Genomic DNA, 18,572 nt, shown 5'->3' with positions numbered 1-18,572 from the left:
GAATAAATAGGTGGGCAAATCTTACAGCTTCTAAAATTGCCCATGAAGGTTGTTTTTCCTTCTGTCAAGAATTAAGTCTTTAGGGTAATCCTGTCCTTCTGATACCTACAAGGATTTGCACCCATTTATTCAGTTTAACTGGCAAGACTTTTATGATGTGTTACTACATCATCAATTACAGAGTACCATTAGATTTGTTATTAAATATAAAGTGAATACCCAGTCTTAGGATTCTCCTAGCGCTTGAATAATTTCCCCTGTGATGAAAGGCTTCCCATTTTAAGCCCTGACCAAAATCAACCATTTTAGTTATTTCTTGCTGAAATACTCCATTTCATGATAACCAGCATATTACATAGGCAGGAATGCCTGCAGAGGGTGCTCATGATATCTACCACTAGGGAGCACTGTTCCCTCTAGGCGTGCACGTGTGTGCGCACTCATGTTTGTTTTTTAATGTCTGCTCAGTTCATTTTAGACTCCCACTCAGGTTTAATCAGAAAAGTCTCACTCGGAATGCACGTGTGCACACACTGCCCAGAACAAAACTCATTCCACATGAAGATGGGGCGGGGGGGGGGGAATTAGACAGAACACTGTAGGCAGTTTAGCATGATTTCTGTTCCTTTCTTGTAGTAAAACAAGCTTTTAAAAAAATATAGTTAGACTTTGCCTGGTTTTATATCTATTGTTAGCTCTACTTGCCCCCACTTGGTTAGATGCTATGTAAAGGGTTCTTGTTTTAAGATCTTCCCGAAGGCTCCAGGAGACTCTGGATGTAGTGAGAAATCCCCCATACCTATTATGTGTGGTTCAAGCTTGAGCAAGGCATACAGTCAGCCTAATGTGGTTGGTGGTGGCAACGGAAAAGGATTTTAAAGGATTATTTAACATGCCGGCAGGGCCAGAGCCACCATTGTGCAAATGGGTTCAAAGAACCCAGGCCGCCAATGAAAAGGGCCACCAAAGCCCACAGGGGGGCATAGCTCAGGCTCCAGAAGAGCCCCGAATGAACTCCCCCCACCCACGCTCCGGACAGCCCTGAGCGAGCTCTCCCCTGTCCTTTTCAGGCAGCACTTGCTGCCTGAATTGACAAGGGGAGAGCTCACTTGGGCTCTCTGGAGCCCGGGCCACATCCCCTTTGCACATGATGTTTTCCAGAGCCCGAGCCATGCCACCATGTGCGTGACATCATGTGCACGGAGCATAACTAGAGGGGCCACCTCTAGTTACAAGCCGGACACGGGCTGCCATTTGGCTGGCTCCGCACCTGCATGCCTGGCAAGGGCTGAGTACACGCTAAGTATCTTGCCAGTGGCCAAAGTGCCCAGTCTTCAGATTATCTTCACCCCTCCAACTGTGAAGTATAAATTCTCCAAGGCAGAGTTTGTATTCCAGTCACAGAATGCAACCAAGATACACACATGAATAGGATATACGTTGGAGCAAATGGCATTCACTGTGGCACCTCTGTCACTGAGGTGAAATTAGACAGTGTGGGAGATATAGGGTTGCCACCCAAAATGTCATCTTTGTGACAAATTCTATCCATCAGTAATGTGTATTAATACTTCATGCCATTAAGTTCTTTGTAATTCCACATCCACCTCAGCCCATCTCTCTCTCTCTCTCTCTCTCTCTCTCACACACACACACACACACACACACACTTTGTTGCTTCTTGTGAACATCATTGGCTATTTTCAGGAAAGTTGCTTTCAGTGGAATCCTCATGTATTTTGTAATATGCCCTCATAACAATGGTGATAATACCTTTTAAAATAAACGGATTAGAAATTTAGGTGCACAATTTCCACTTGGAACAAGAAACAGCAATTTATCTGCACCGTCTCAAATGTTACTATATTTGTGTTTCGCTGAAGTAAAGAGTATTATATAAGTATGTGGATCTGGAACTTCAGTTTTGTCCCTAGTTTAGATTTAGATTTTGGGGGGGGGAAATAATGGTATATTTCACATTAATAAGTTGAGAAATATGTTGCACATAATAAACAGATTTTGTTCGAAGGAGAGTAAACTGAGGTAAAGCATATATTCAGATTACCAGTGGCAGACCATGACATTTTGCCAACTGAAGCAGAGCACCAAATGGCACCTCTTCCTTCCTTCCCTGCCCTTCTCCTGTGTTCTGTTAAAATCACACTCCCAATGACTTCTTTCTTTCAAATCTCTCCCACTTTCTTCCTGTTCTATTAGCAAACACAGTGTGGCGCCATTTTGCCTGCCTTCTTCTGCAGGCCATCCAGGAGGGTGGATTGCCATGCTGCCCTGAAAAGGGGCCCACGATTGGCTATCTGAAGTGGGCCACTTCACCCTGCTTCATGGTAGTGCCAGCCCTAGAGCTGACCTAGAGAAGCTAAAACTGCCAATTCTTATGCAATTCTGCAAAGTGGTTAAGAAGGTCCAAGGTCTAAAAATTGGATACTGCTCTCAAAGAGCTCTTAATTTGCAGCAGATATAAAAATATCCATTCCCAGTCAGCATTTTCCTTCAAGTAATCACAGTGAGGCAGCAATGGGGAAGTAGGGGTGGAGTGGTTTAGCCTATGTGGGACTTCCATGTTTAAGGCATGCTAATTGTGTAAAAAGAAATATACGTTAAGCTGGTGATACTGAGATACACCTGACCATGTCTGTTCATGTCCTTTTAAATATGTAAACAAAGCAATTGTTCCTACACCGCCCTGAGCCATTTTTGGAAAGGTGGTATAGAAACAGAATATAAATAAAGGAAGGAAGGAAGGAAGCTTGGAAGATGAACTGAAATATTTTCCTGTTATATAAAAGCACTGCCTAACAATAGCTGCACTCTCTTTTATTTCTGTATTCTAAAATCTGCGATAGGAAAGAAACATGTAATGTTACTTCAGGAGATAGTGAAGTTAACTATTGTTTTCTTTCCAAAAGTGACGGACTTGCTATGATCTCCCAGTACTAAGAAAAGTCCCTTTTGACCTTTGGGTCTATGTATTCGCCTGCCTGTTAATCTCCATAGGCATTGCCTTTGCATGCATTGTATTAGGAGCTTTATAACTTGTACAGTAATGGGAACATGAAGCTCCCCTTTCTCCATCCAAAAGTCATTTGCAATTAAGTCCTGTTCTAAGCCTGCCTGCTTCTCGATATGCTTCAGCTCCCAGGTATTCAAAGTGCACTTCTGCATTGTGAATTAATTGCAATGTTGACAGCAGCATTTGCTGGACTGTTGCCCCAGTGGGAATTCGACAGCTTGGCTCCCAAGGTAGCCCCCAGAGTGACAGGCTGGGCATGAGAGAGAGAAAGAAAGAGAGGGAGGATATTAATAAACAAAGCTATTTATTTCCACAGTGAAATGAAGTGAAACCACTTTGGCCTCAGTGTCACTGCATAACATTTTAGTGAAACATTGACATGGGAAAGGGATAGCAAAGCACCCACGGGTGCCCAGCTTCAGGCAGCACTAGAATCACAGGAGCCTTAGGTCTGCTTCCAGTATGAATCAGAATGCTGCAGGGGAGAAATTTCCACCCTCTGAATTCCTGCTATTTGCCCTGCAGCAGCACATTGCGATGAAAGGGTATTCTTTATTACCTTATTAGATAGGGCAGAGAAGTCCTATGGCTAAGAGTTTCTTTTGCAACTGTCCTTCACATAACGAGGGCTTCCTTAGCTCCTGAAGTAACATCACATGTTTCTTTCCTAGTTGCACTTGGTAAATTTTAGAAGAAGGAAACCGTGGCATTCTCATATAAATGACACTCTAAGGGCATAAACAAATTCAGCACACCCGTGTATGTGCTGCTACGTGGTCTCTCTTTACTACTGATGTAGCATTAAATCAGTAATGAGTCTGGAGCTGCCTCAAAATGGCTAAGGTTCTGGGAAGTTGTGTGGAATGGGATGAAATGGCTCAGAAACATCCCTCTGGGCTCTAGGCTTCCTTTTAATGACTGGTTGGTTGCTTGTTGAAGCTTGAAGTGGATTTAAATGGCTTTGTGTTGTAGGCAATGGGCCAAAAGATTCAGAAATAAGCAGGCTTCAATCTGGCAACCTTAAAATTTTAATAAATTTGTAATTTTTTACTTGTCTCATAGGCATATCCCTGACTGGCACACATACTCTCTAATATATTTGAAGGATATAACCCAATTATGTCAAAATTAATTTTTGGCAAATTAAATACTTGATCGTGCCCCATGGAAAACATTGATTAAATCCCTTTCTGCTCATATACCCTGCTTCTCTCCACACTCATTCCATAGCTGGGTAAAATGAAATGATTTTCTTTTAAAAGTCCAGTGCCGATCCTGGGTACTTGTATCTAATGTACAAGAATCCTTAGATTCTTGGTCTAGATAGATTTGCAAACATCACTTCAAAACTCACTTTGGGACTTGCATTGGAGCAAATCTGAAACAACAGAGCACCATGACATGCAAATTTCTAAAAATAAGGATAGATTAATAGGAACATAGGAACATGCCATATACTGAGTCAGACCATTGGTCCATCTAGCTCAGTGTTGTCTACACCAGGCCTGCACAACATAAGGCCTGGGGGCAGGATTTGGCCCGCATGGACTATTTTACTGGCCCCCAGGTATCCTGCAGCAACACAGGAGCTGGAAACTGCCTTACAGCACCATCCTATCCATGTTTTCTCAGAAATATGTTCCATGGTGTACCAATGAGGCTTATTCCCATGTAAGCATGCCTAGGATTGCAGCCTGAAAGCAACAACAATGTAGGGAGGGAAGAGGACTTGGCATTTGTTTGGGGCTGGTGTGCACTCCAGGGGCCCCACTGATTGAGCAGGGACAGGACCTATTTTCTGGCCACTATCCTTGGTTAAAACTATGAGTCCATTGATAGGGGGAACAGATCCTCAAGTAACTAATAATATTTTTAATTTTAATGTAATAATGTGCTAAAAATTGATCTCAGCCCCTGCTCACCAAGCTGTGGATGGTTCCGGCCCACTAGGGCATTTGGGTTGCGCAGCCCTGGTCTACACAGACTGGCAACGGCTTCTCCAAGGTTGCAGGCAGGAGTCTTGCTCAGCCCTATCTTGGAGAAGCCAGGGAGGGAACTTGAAACCTTCTGCTCTTCCCAGAGCGGCTTCATCCCCTGAGGGGAATATCTTGCAGTGCTCACACATCAAGTCTCCCATTCAGATGCAACCAGGGCAGACCCTGCTTAACTATGGGAACAAGTCATGCTTGCTACCACAAGACCACCTCTCCTCCTTTGCTTATAACATATTATAATGTTATATGTTATGATTAAGAAAAAATACAGGCACCTTCTTTAAAATACCTGCAAAAATATATTGTCTGAATGACAATACACACACAGCTAATTCTAAGAGATAGCTTATGATCCCAGATGTAACTCTGCAGGTCACAAATTCCTGGCCACTGTCACAGCAACTGGTGGTCCAGATGCAGTAATAGGCCCAGCAGTGTATCAGAAGTCTATTCACTTTAATGACTCTTTCATGACACTTTAAAGAGAATGCAGCAAAACTATAATTATTAGGTCACAAGACCTGCAAGTTATTACTTCAGTTGCTTCTGAATACAGATTTAGCTTGGTCACCCATATTCAGTTCCCAGCCACAACCAGACACCAAGAAAGCTCCCCAGGGTGTAGAAATGCAGTAATTACTGGATAGAATATGAAAGACCAGGACATAAGTAAATGAGCATTCCGATGCATTTGATGATGGTGCAATGGTCAGAGAAGATGCCAGTGATGACGATTGAACGTCCCTTTGCCTTCCCAGCCCCCTTCATATATTCTCAGGCATAGGATGACAAAGGGAAGTCCACGGGTCACATGAATAGGTACTGCAGACACTTTACAGTGTTAGAATTCACCATTGAACTTGAACTTCCCTACATTCTTCTCCAGTCAATTTTTATTCCCATTTTGTAAGGATGAACTTGGCTTCATATGGCTATCTGAGCTGAACTGCAAAGTATGATACACTACACTAACATAATGTGGAAGACATTATTTTTTGTTGTTATTATTGTTGAGACTAATATCAGCTCAGTCATTTTAAAGTTAACTTGGCTTTGTCAAACTCACTCATTATTTATACAGATATACTGTACTTATTTACTCGAAGGAAATGATGGTCAGTCAGAAAAATAATGTTTGGATTATTTTATGTTTAGGAATCATTAATCACTCAATAAGCAGCCATTCCTCAATAAACTTTTCAAACTCTATCATTTTATCTGAGAAAAGAACTGAACTGCTGTTTATAATAAAGTAAGCCAGTCCTCCTATTGTGCCTTCAATAAGTGGAAACACTTGAAAAGAGAGCAAAATACCCCCAACAAAGCCCATTTGAAACATGCCAATAATTCAGGGCCAAGCTACACATTATGTTAAATAGGTTAACATGTAATTAGCCTTGGGAAGCTTACATTTTCTTTACTAATTGGTTGTCATACAAACTGATTCTCTTTACTGCCATGGGTCTCATCCAGGCTGGCTTTCTCCTGCTATTTGCCCCAGGAAGGAAACTTCTCTTGGCACCAATGATTGCTTTTCTCCCAGGTTAAATAGCAGCCATAGCGGGGTCTGATCCAGACTGGGACCACAGAAGGAACAAATAGTTAAATATTCCCTCCCCTGTACCACAGGCTTGATCTGGATCATGTCCCTCTATTGCTCCTATTAAATACAGTTAAGTTAGGGGACAATTGTGCATTTCAAGTAATGTGTAGTCTGTCCCTCATCATTACTGCTTTCTGTGAGCTGAACCTTGAGCTGTTCCATTATTTTTAAGGAAGTGAAATAATTTATACTACATGCTGAATAATTTCAGACATGGAGGTGAACCATTAAACATTTAGGTTTGGTTCTGGTTCCGCGGCATTTTATAATTCTCAGTTCCAGTTTAGACACTTCACTTTAAAAAGTGTTTTGGTAACCAATTCAAGCACTTTGAACAGTTTTGAACCAGATTAGAATACATTTCATGTGGAATGATACTTACTCTTTTGCTTGCAATGTAAAGCTAAAACTTGAGTTCAATAATAATAAATTTGCTATTAAACATAGAACAAATATGTGTTTTTTAGGATTCTCATTGTTGATTTTTAAATTATTATTTTAGATAGATAGATAGATAGAGTTGAAAGTAAAAGAGATTGATAGGGAAAGTATTTTAAAACATGTTATTTGCTTGCACTGTCGGTCATATTTGATAGCAGAGGTGACAGAATGGATTTGAGCCTAGAAAAGGCTCTCTCTGCACTTACTTGAGTAGCAGGAACTGCTTATTTTTGTTAAGTGGTAAAGTTCAGACCCTGATATTTGTATGACCCCTACCCTACATCCACACTCAGCAGTGTAACATGATGATTGTCCTATGGACTGTTAGGAATGGTGATTCATCCCTTGGTCCTGGTTTTTTGTTTTGGTTTTTAACATTTCTTTGTCTGCAAGCCTAAATCTAAGTAAAGAAGCAAGCAAACAAGCAAGCAATATGCTATTATTTTCTATAATTCTAAGCAAAAGGGATACTCTAGTTTTAGTCTTAGCAGCCATAGGAGAAAAACCTTTAGGCTCAGCCTAAAGGGAACTCCCGCCTAGGGAAGGCCTCAAGTAAAGTAGTAAAGTGGTTATTAATCAGGTTTTCATATCCATCTCCCCTCTTCCAAACTTATTAGGTTTATATCTAAACATCCATCTCTCCTTCCTAACTTAACAAAAGGGAAAACTTTAACTTACCCTGCTTAAGATCACTGGTAAGGAAATAATAAAAGAAGCCTGCAGACAATGGTTGTCCTAGAGTCTAATAGGGTCTTGAGGCTGCTGCACAAAACCCATCGATGACTGTTTAAGTTTCTACTTGAGCACCAGGCTACCAGTCCTAAGGCCTGCCTACAATCTACACTGCTCCTCCTCTTCTTTGCAGATGACTCACAGGAAATATTTCTTTCATACTTAGCTAGAGCAGAGAGGAGCCTCATAATTTTCCTTAAAAAAGAATCTCAGCTCCCATTGAATCACTTATTCAGAACCAGTTATCACTTTTTTATTTTTATTTTTTTGTTTTATTTAGGGTTTCGGTTTCAGTTCATGTCAGCCTTGGGATTTTAGGTTCAGGTTCAGTTCTGGCCCACTGGAAAAAAACCTCTCTGTATCATTTTTTTAAAAACTTCAGTTTGCTCCCTGATTTCAAGGTAGAGTAGTAAAAAGAATTAGTAACAATGATCATTGCAGTGTTAATGCAGAACTGTGTTTGCCTAAAAGATCAAAACAACCTGACATCTGCATTCTAATAAACAGAATTCTGTGACCTACCTATATTATGCCATATGTACATATGTACATGCCTGTTGTTCGCTTGCATACTTTTTCTTTCTTTGCTAGTCTTGAAAAAGATCGTTCTACAGAACATTGACTACCCCCTGTCTCTACTTCTGGTATACTTCCTACTTAATACTTCTTACCAGGTCACAAACTTTCAAGCCTAACTTTAGAGCCCAAAGAGTTAGAAACAACAATGAAAGTTAATGCTTCTAGGATGCTGTATGTTCTGCCCAGTACCAAATTCTACAGTTGTGTGGTGGTGTGTATTATGGAATAATGGAAATCATGTAGTCCTGGTTACAATTAATGTATTGCACTATTTCTAGATAATCTACTGTTTATGAAATGGCAGCATGCTGCTTTATTAGAAGTGACCAAGATTTCGCAAAAGTTACATGGTGAAAAACATGCAGCCTCTCCTATGATCACATTCATTTAGAGTGTTCAGGAAATAGGATTCTTTGTGTGTATGCACACACACATGTGCTTTGGGAGGTTGTGGGACTGCGTTCTTGGATGTTTTCAATAAAATATTTAATAGGCATCCATCAGGATGGATGCTTTAGTTATGAAAGAGACAGTTCAGAACTAACCCTTGAAATCCATGACTCAATGAAACACTTGGAACTTAAGTTTGGTGGTACAAGCCAATTAGTAATAATGTACTGTACCGTTTTAAATCCTGAAGTGCAAACAGATGTGTTTTGAAATTCACTTAGCAGTTTAAATGCAGCAAATGTATTTTCAAGATTACTTTGTTCTTTTATTTTTCTTTTCACCACAAACATAAGAAGGAAACACAAATGTTCTCTTTATTTTCCCAGCAGGCTTACAACATTCTATCAGCCGTTCTAAAGAGAAACACAATAGCCACTTTTTACTGAGAACAAACAGGTTTGTTTTGTTTTTTAGACAACTGCATGACTTATTTGTTGGTTGGCTTCTGATTTATGATTATTAGGTTAGGTGCTAGTGGTTAAAATCCACAATTATTTCCCTCCTGATACTGAGAACCTGTCTATAATACAACTGTCTATTGCTCCTGCAGTTCTTACTCTTTCCACACAGTAAGAATGTGAAAAGCTGCATCTCCCACTCACTCCCCAAGACAGGGCCAATCATCTTAAAGTCTTTCTCCATATAACAGAAGCCAGCCACACCCCCACTTCCAAATGTAGATGGGCAGACATTAAATCCATTCTAAATAGTTACATAATTAATGGTTAAGTCCTTCAGAATTGCTAATCTATCAAAACAATAAGACTGTTCTTACGACCAGAGAGTCCTTAGGACCAGAGCTTTAACCCAGGAATCACTGGTTGTCTGGGGGATTGGGAGTCTTCCCGACACAGCAGCTCTGAGCTTGGGTAGCTCAGATATGCTACCCAGGCGAAAAGTGTGGTAGGAGGAAAACAGAGTCTGTCCTACCTCGTCTTCTGGTCATCTGTGCCGCTGCTGCTTTTAAAATGCTCCTGGGCAGCCATTGGCCAGCGGCCATTAAGTTCATAGGCTTGCAAGGCCAGGGGGAGGAGCACTCTTGCTGTCCTAAGGGCTGTCTCTCTGCTGCTTATGAGGTGCATTGTGGGATACTGGAGGACCCAGTTTGTTCCCCCCTCCACACACTCTTGACTATGGGGATAGTTCAAACCGTTCATGTGGGCACACAAGGGTAGAGCCATGAACAGGCTCTGGGAACAGGAAAATAGGATCCTGCCTTTCCTCCAGTCCCACCCCTCCCCATTTGGTCATATGAGCAAGCCCACTGTTTAGGGTGGGATGTGCCGATCACTACACAAACTGATAACAACATCAGTTATAATGCTGTATAAATATTATGCTAATATTGCAGTGGATCTATATGACCCTGCAATCAGATATTCTTGAGCAAATGTTAGGATCATGGTATAAAGGTGACTGAAATTACTGGCTATCCTGACTAGATTTACTTGAGGAAGTCCCATTGCTTAACCTGTCCTTTCAGTTTCATTTGGACTTTCTCGAGTAGTCAGGATGTCAGCCACTGAGCCAATACCACCACATTTGTTCTAAATGCCAAATAGAATCTGTTCAGTCTAATTTAAATATTCTATCCCTGGTTGCTTGACTTCACATATGCATAGTGAGTGAAAAGTCATATTTCAAGCAACAAAGACCAGATCTGATGTAATCAGAAATAAAATAGTGCTTTACCAAAAAAAAAAAAAAAAGCAATCTTACAGCAGGGCTAATTTTTAAAAAATAACGTTATTTTCTGAGGCACAAGGGAAAAATATGAAAATCCCATTTTCACCCTATTTTATATTACCTATGAAAGATTAAGAACAATGTACCACTTTTTAACATACATTGAGTATTAATGTTTGATGTTTTCATATAGTAATTTAATGTTCATTATTTTGGTGGGAAAGGTCTATAAATTACAAAGACCCAATGGGGATGTAGTGCTCTTTGTACAGAGATATGTCCCCTGCAAAATTCATCTTAGTAGGACTGAACTGGGTCTTTCAAAAGTGGAGGACAAGTTTTGACCTCAACACAATAGCCTCCCAAAATACAGTGTTTAGTTTTCCTATTCACTGTATGGAAGAAAGTAAAAGAATGTGCCTGAGGACACTAACGTATGGGGGGGGGGGTTAAAGTGCATTTTATTTATTTATTTATCATATCTTTATACTGCCTGATATGTAAATCTCTAGCAATCCCAGTCTCTACAACAAGGGGATTCCTAATCTGTGATCTAGATTGTGGCCCATTTACTCTGAACTCTTCTGGAATGATATTGTCGAGAGGAGAATTAAATAATGTAAAACCAGCAGTCCGTAACTAGCTTATCTAATAATATCTTGACCCATTAATCCAGCCCACATATTGATGGTTTATACCAACAGCCAGGGGTCAATTTTTCTTGGAAAAGCCTCAACAATATGGATACTGGCTCACATGCTGTGCACCCTGAGAGAGCAATTTACATTGGAAACCATGTGAGTTGCACTCCCGGAGTGCTGGCACACAGCTTTAAGGATCTGCACACTTGCACTCTCACATAAGAGTACTGGTGCTTCTTTAGACTCCCACAGCCGTGTGGGCTGATAGAAACACCTGTGTAAATCTGCGGAACATCTGGACCATGACTGGTCTGGAATGTCCCTGGTTCTCAAAGCAGATAAGAATATAAATGATTACCTCTTCACTTGGAAAGGGAAACAGATTCACCTGATCTACGCGAAAAGCACAGATGTTCAAATGTTTGCATGGTCTTACTTCTCAATAGTCTAAGATTTTCCCAGTGCAAGAATAAAGGTCGATGTTTTAGCACTTTATGTACTATATGTGAAATAGAGATCTGAAAGCTTAGCTTTAGGAAGTATGTATCAGAAATTGGTTATGGGGAGTTAGCATCACTCTGAAGGTCAATAGTCAAGACTGGACAACTCTAGTTGTACAGGCACTAGGGCTGTATTACGTTCCAAAAAGGAATTTCCCACAGCTGGTCTATTGATGAAACCTGTATGTGGCTGTGAAATAGTCTGTGAAATTGGGCATATCAAGCTGAGTCAGAAAATATACTTGAAATATATATTATCATATTTCAAGAATAAACGAAATATGAGGAATATAAATTCAGCCAAGTCTTTTCAGAACTGGGAAGAGAATAATATATCAACAGAGTGATACTGTAGGAACTGTAATAAGTGGATACATTTCTATCCATTCTTAACACAGTATATGCCCAAATGCAATTTGCAATACTGTCATGTTCACCCTTGGCAATGGATCCCCAGCTGTACGTTATCCAAATGTTCCAAATGAAAACATACAGGAATTTCATCTAGTACAGCAGTATCTGCTCATAGTAACATCTGGAGAGTAAATACTGAAATGGCACAGATCTCTCCCATTAAAACCATATTTAGGACAGCAAATCAGTATGACAGTAGTAACAAGGGATGCAAGAATGAACTAGAAATAGTGACTTAAAAATTGTCTGATGTGTTATATCAGCCATTAAACATCTCTCAGTGCCTCTTGCAATTTGTAAATGGCATAAGAAAAGATCATAGTATTGAATGCCGGCTCAGATTATTGGCAATAATCTGTTTCTAACTGTGTCTAATGCATATCTCATTAAAGGGACTGTGCCCTAGCACTTTAGAGACTGATTTACTGAGGTGTGAGATTTCAAGAACAGTAGTCTAGTTCATCATAGGCACAAGGGGGAAATAAGTACATGAAAGGGAACATAAACAAGATGTGTCCTACATATTTTGCAAGTACCTCGGTTCAAACTGTCATGTCCTAATAATAGGAACACAACTGCAAAAAAAAAGCAGGAGCTTTTTTTTTTAAGCGGGGGTGGGGGTGGGACTTCTATTCAGTGTTCTCATGATTACTAAGGGAAGCTTTATGCATCATGCTGAACTTGAATTTTGGTGGAGTGGCCAGAACCGTGGGAACGTGCATGTGCTCAGCTTCTAGTGTTGGGATGGATATGATGAGATCGGGTGTGTTGTATGAACTCACCAGTCTCAGCATATCCTGCCCTACTTGGGGTCTGGAATCCAGCATCAGTCCCTCATTTCAGATCTTAGTTACAGATGTTGAGTTGTTAGTTGCAAGTAGGGCAGGATAAACTGAGATTGAGGAGTTCATACAATTTACCTAATCATGGCATGTCTGTGTCAACACTGGAAGTAGGACGCAGGTGCATTCTCGGGGCTCTGGCCACTTTGCCAAACTTCAGCGTGACATTTGAAGCCAACCTAAATCAAGTAAACCTAAGCGGTGTACCTAGTAGTGTTCATTCTTATCTCAGCTTTGGAAACAGGCAAACTAGAAGAAAATGGCAGGGTAAGCTCCCAGCATCATTTAAGAGCATAAGGAAATGAAAATAACCCACAAGGGAAAATAGAGAAGTGCTCAACAACATATGCCAGCACTACTACCACAACTAGGGGAAAACACAACTCACCTCTGGGCCCAGTTGGCAGCAAACAAATATAAGTGGAGCTGGGGGAGAGAAGACAGAAAGAACTCATGGTTCCCTTAGGAACTCCCTCTTTAGAGAGGCTGGCATAATATTTTGACAACTATAAGCTTAGAGAAATATTTCTAAAGTTGTTGAAAATATTTCTGATGGTACTTCTAATAGAGGTTCGGTCTGAGTTCAAACTGGGATTGAATCAGATCCCCTGGCTCAAGTACTAGATCCATCAAACCAACCCGTGGTTTGAACCATACTTGAGCCAATTCTAAAGATTTGTCCATAGGGAATAATGAGGATATGAGCCGGCTTATAATTCCCTGCAGGTAGCACCTAGGGACACAAAAACGGGTTGAGTGTTAGGGCCCCATCCCCATAGGCATCCAGCCTGCAAGGCAATAGGACAATATCCACTATGTGTGGATTCTCGGTTATGACATAACTTCCTCACAGGGATTCCGTATGAAAAGAATCTACAAAAGAATCTACAAAACTGAGAATCTACAAAATATAAAAATTCCTTTAAAATAAACTGTGTGCCCTACTGCCTTGCAGATTGGGTCGTAGCTGACACCCATGTGGTCCTACCACCCAACCTGTTTTGGTGCCCCATGTGCTACCCACATGGTATTATTTCGGCGCTCCAAATCCCTATTATTCCCTATGGCGAAGCGGGGGGGGGGGAGGAAAAACTAAAAAAATCCTCACCCTAGCCAATGCAATCACAGTTGCCATAACAACGCCAAGTGATATGATGCCAAGCCACCCAGAGCAGAGGACACAGCTAGCCCATCAGCGCAGTGGCAGGACAGCCAATAGGGAAAGTGACACATCATGTCACAAAATGGCCATCACCACGAAATGGCTGCTCGAGCCATTGAGCCACATTTGAGCTGGCTCGATTGAACTGGGTTTGGCTTGGCTTGAATGTGGACGAGCCTCATTCTTTATGGGGCAGTTCACTTTGACCTTAAGCCTTTGAGCCTAGCCAGCTCAATTCTGAGCCAGCTTACACACCCCTATCTTCTAATTGCTGGTGTTGTAAAAATAATAAATTACCTGGTTACATATGTAGTGGATGTACCCTAGAAGAGAGGTCTATGGAATAAAAATCTTGGGGGGAAATAATCACTGGAGTCATACTCTCATTTGACCTTCTGATAGTTAAGCTGGAGTATTTAGAAAACTTAGATTAGATTTTGAGTTAATTTTGATTTAATTTTAATCACTCAAAATGGAAGAATGCAAAGCTTCCATCTTTAATTCATTGGGAACTGAACTGTTGGTTTTTTAGTAAAGTGTGGGTTCTTTAGTGAAGTATCTGTAGGTTACCTATTTGATGCATATCAGAGATGGAAAGAAGAGATAAGTTGAAAATGCCAATAATTTGGGGGGTGGGCGTGGGTGGACAGACATAGGGCCCTATCAGACACAATAAAGACTCACGGAAGCTTCTAACAAAGCTTCCAAGAACAAGCGAAGAATTCCCTCAGCAGAGGACCAACAGCAGCATGTTTATTTTGCTGCCAGATGGTTTCTTTAACTCATCGCTCCACCATTTGCCCAATCCATGGCTGTTTCTTGGCTGCTCTGTGCCCGCCTCTCTTGCTAAGCTGAGAATAAACCACAGAGGCCCCGGTTCAAATGTAACATGGTGGCAATTTCAACTGCACTTGAAACAAACAAGCCAACTACAAACCTTGGCTTCAAATGTCAGCTTGCTTGGCAAAACTGAACTTCAGGTGAATTTGAGAGGCACATTTGAACAGGAAATTATAACAAGGATTCTCAAATTTAACTGAGGTTCTACAAAACAGATTGCAAATGTAAGGTGATGGGGCAACAAATCCCAACTTCACTTATACACTTATGGGATCTGAGCTGTTGATGATTGACCAGGAGAGGGACCTTGGGGACATGGTGTACAGCTTGTTGAAAGTGCTGACTCAATGTGTGGCAGCTGTGAAAAAGGCCAATTCCATGCTATGGACCATTAGGAAGGGGACTGAAAATAAAAATGCAAATATTATAATGCCCTTATACAAAACTATGGTGTGGCCACACTTGAAGTACTATGTACAATTCTGGTCACCATACCTAAAGAAGGGCATTGTAGAACTGGAAAAGGTGCAGAAGAGGGCAACCAAGATGATCAGGGGCCAAGAGCACCTTCCTTATGAGGCAAGGTTGCAGCATCTGGGGCTCTTTACTTTGGAAAAGAGGTGACTAAGGGAAGACATGGTAGAGGTGTATAAAATCATGCATGGTGTGGAGAAAGTGGATAGAGAGAATTTTTTCTCCCTCTTACATAACACTAGAACCAAGGGTCATCCTATGAATGGATTGCCAAGAAATTTAGGACCAACAAACAGAAGTACTTTTTCACACAACACATAATCAACTTGTGGAATTCTCTGCCACAAGATGTGGTGACAGCCAACAAGCTAGATGGCTTTAAGAGGGGCTTGGGTAACTTCATGGAGGAGAAGTCTATCAATGGCTACTCGTCTGAGGGCTATAGGCTATGTCCAGCCTCAGAGGCAGGGTGTTTCTGAATACCAGTTGCAGGGGAGTAACAACAGGAGGGAGGGCATGCCCTCATCTCCTGCCTGTAGGCTTCCCAGTGGCATCGGGTGGGCCACTGTATGAAACAGGATGCTGGACTAGATGGGCCTTGGGCCTGATCCAGCAGGGCTGTTCTTATTGTGTCCAAAAGCACCCATAGTCAAATTTTTATGGTGTTGGGATTATGTCTTTAATATATGGGTTTTTTCAAATGAAGAAATATTAGTGATGAAATGTTGTAATGTGATTTATATTATTTGGAATTTACAGAAGTTCGTATTTATAACAAATAACAATTGTGTTTATTAACCACTAGCGTTATTTTTTCTCTCTTGTCACATTCAGGGGATTAATTGAAAGTGACAAGAAAGAAAGAAGAACTGGCAAGGGAGGCAGAGAAGTGGCAAAGTGCATTTCTGACAGGGGCAGAACCACATTGTGTGGCTGTGTGTGCAAAGAACCTGGGCCGCCATGCTCAGGGGCAGTGCCTTGCACCCCCGTCATGCCCCCTGCATCTGACATCAGAAGCAGGGGCCGGGCCGCAGTAGCAATGAAATTCCGGCCAGCGCACCCCATTTGGAAAGAAATTCTGGCCAGCGCTGCCTTCACAGCATGGCCGGGATGGTTTCTCCTGCTTGCAAAAGCAGGGAAAGTTGTTTCCAGCCAGACTGGGAGCCCAGCACTGGCTGAAACCTCTTAAAAACTGAGCCAAACGTTTTAGATGTGAAAATGAACCATATAATTTGGAGGCTAGAGCAATTGGCTACATTCTGCACATGGTCTAGAACACTGAGTCTAATGTGCCTCATTGCTTAAAATGCACCCTCCTTTATTATATCTGCACCTATTGTAGCTTGAGGAGGAGACGGAGACAAAGCCTTAGATTAAAAAAACTCTAGATACCATTTAGATTTGGACTGTTTTCTAAAATATTAATGCTCCTTCTACCATTATGACTGGCATTTTTTCCACTGTCATTATAGGAAAAATGCGGAGTGAACTGCTCACTTGTATTTATCTTCTGAAGCGAGATGTGCTTTTCCAACTGTCTGCGAAGTTTCACTTCTGCACCATATTTGCCTGTAGTCCCATTATCAGCCAGAATAAAATGAGAGTGCATACTGTTGAGTACTGTCAGTTTACTCATTGGATTGGACATTGTTTGATATGGTCGGACCACCTGTGTATAAGAGAAAAGGAGATAATTCAACCATAGTAAGGAATAATACAGAGTTCCTGATAAAATCTAGTCTAGAAGCAATAGGCTGAAAGCAAGATGTTGCACTATTTTTTGCCAGTCAACATTGCAAAATTCAAGCTCACCAGGAAAATCAAGAATATTTTATTGTCAGAACCACAGGACATAACAAGAATAGTAGAAAAATGAAATAACATCCCTCCACATTGTAATAATGGCTGACATACAGAGTAACTGCACATTGGTAGAAAGTATAACAGTGGTACACAAAAGTGGAACTAGAGTTTAAAGGTGAGAAAGGCATATGTTTTCTAAAATATAATGGCCGACATCTAGAACAGTGTACTGTTCCTACTCCTCACATCCAGCAGTATGCAGAGCTAGCCCCTGCACTGTTATGTGCTTTCCCCGAAGCATAAGTACTTTTGCATAAGAGTGCACATGCTTCCTGGAGAGCACCTGTGTTCTGGAAGTACTCTGTTAGAGAGAAAGCATGTCACTGAAGGTCAAGCAATGTGTTGCTGCGCTAATAGCGTACATCTGGAGTGCAGGAGAACTCTGGAAAGTACAAGGGTGCCTATGCTTTGGGAAGAGGATGCAACAGATGGAGTACATGCAACCGTTAGGAGTACTGGTGGTACACTATTCTGGATGTCGGCCATTGTATTTTAGAAAACGTATGCCTTTCTCACTTTCAAATTCTAGTTCCGCTTTTGCATACCACTACTAATATACTTCCACCAAAAAATTGATTGTCTAAGATTTGCCGGCTTGGAAGTCTTAGTCCACTAGCATGAAATTACCTTAAGCATTCAATTCATTACATTTTTGTGATAAAATGTCATACATCTTATATTTGTTTCCAGTATTGCTGATAGAAACTCTTAGGCCTAATATTTTACCTGCATTAAGGCCTCCCTCTGATGCCTAGGCATGGAGAAGTGAACCCTCCTTCATCTACAACTTACTTCCTCTCTCTGCAAGAGCTTTTCAGCCAAAGTTACCTGAAATTAACTTCTGGTGCTGAAAACTGGCTGAGGAGGAAAGCATTGTGTGTGGGGTGGGTGGGTGGTAGACTATGTGGAAGCCATAGATTTAACAGCCTTCATTTGTGCTCGCTGCCACCACTCTCATTCATAAGACTTCACTTAAACAAACTGACCTGCCACTATACTCTCTAGTTTAGCCCTTATTCTGAAGAGTACCAGGGTTATCCACAAATGTTTCATATTTATACAGATGCAACATGCATTGACGTAAGATAAGACCAATGGACCTAAGTGAGAGTATGGGAGCTGAAATGGTTTATTTCATGGTTTATTTCTTCCTGAGAAAATGTCATGTTATCTGCTCTAGAATGTTAATGTACTAATTGCAATGTGACTAATTCAGAATAAGTGGCATAAAGAGATGAAAGCCTAACACTCAGTTGTGGGTAAGTGCCAAAGGAGAAACTTATGTTATATTAGAGTATAAAACAAAGTTGCACTGAAACT

General features: G+C 41.1%; 1 protein-coding gene across 16 annotated transcripts in view; it reads right to left on the bottom strand.

The window, feature by feature from the left end:
* The window catches only part of TRPM3 (transient receptor potential cation channel subfamily M member 3), a 598,368-nt gene that overhangs the window by 164,405 nt on the left and 415,391 nt on the right, over nucleotides 1-18,572 (bottom strand). For all 16 annotated transcript variants that reach the window (XM_053291345.1, XM_053291347.1, XM_053291350.1 and 13 more), the window contains exon 6: nucleotides 16,887-17,058. In XM_053291345.1, coding sequence (XP_053147320.1) covers nucleotides 16,887-17,058 — 172 coding nt within the window. The remainder of the gene's footprint in view (nucleotides 1-16,886; nucleotides 17,059-18,572) is intronic.

Source organism: Hemicordylus capensis, chromosome 2 (genome assembly GCF_027244095.1).
Source record: "Hemicordylus capensis ecotype Gifberg chromosome 2, rHemCap1.1.pri, whole genome shotgun sequence".
NCBI lineage: Eukaryota > Metazoa > Chordata > Lepidosauria > Squamata > Cordylidae > Hemicordylus > Hemicordylus capensis.
This window is presented reverse-complemented; position numbering and strand designations above follow the sequence as displayed.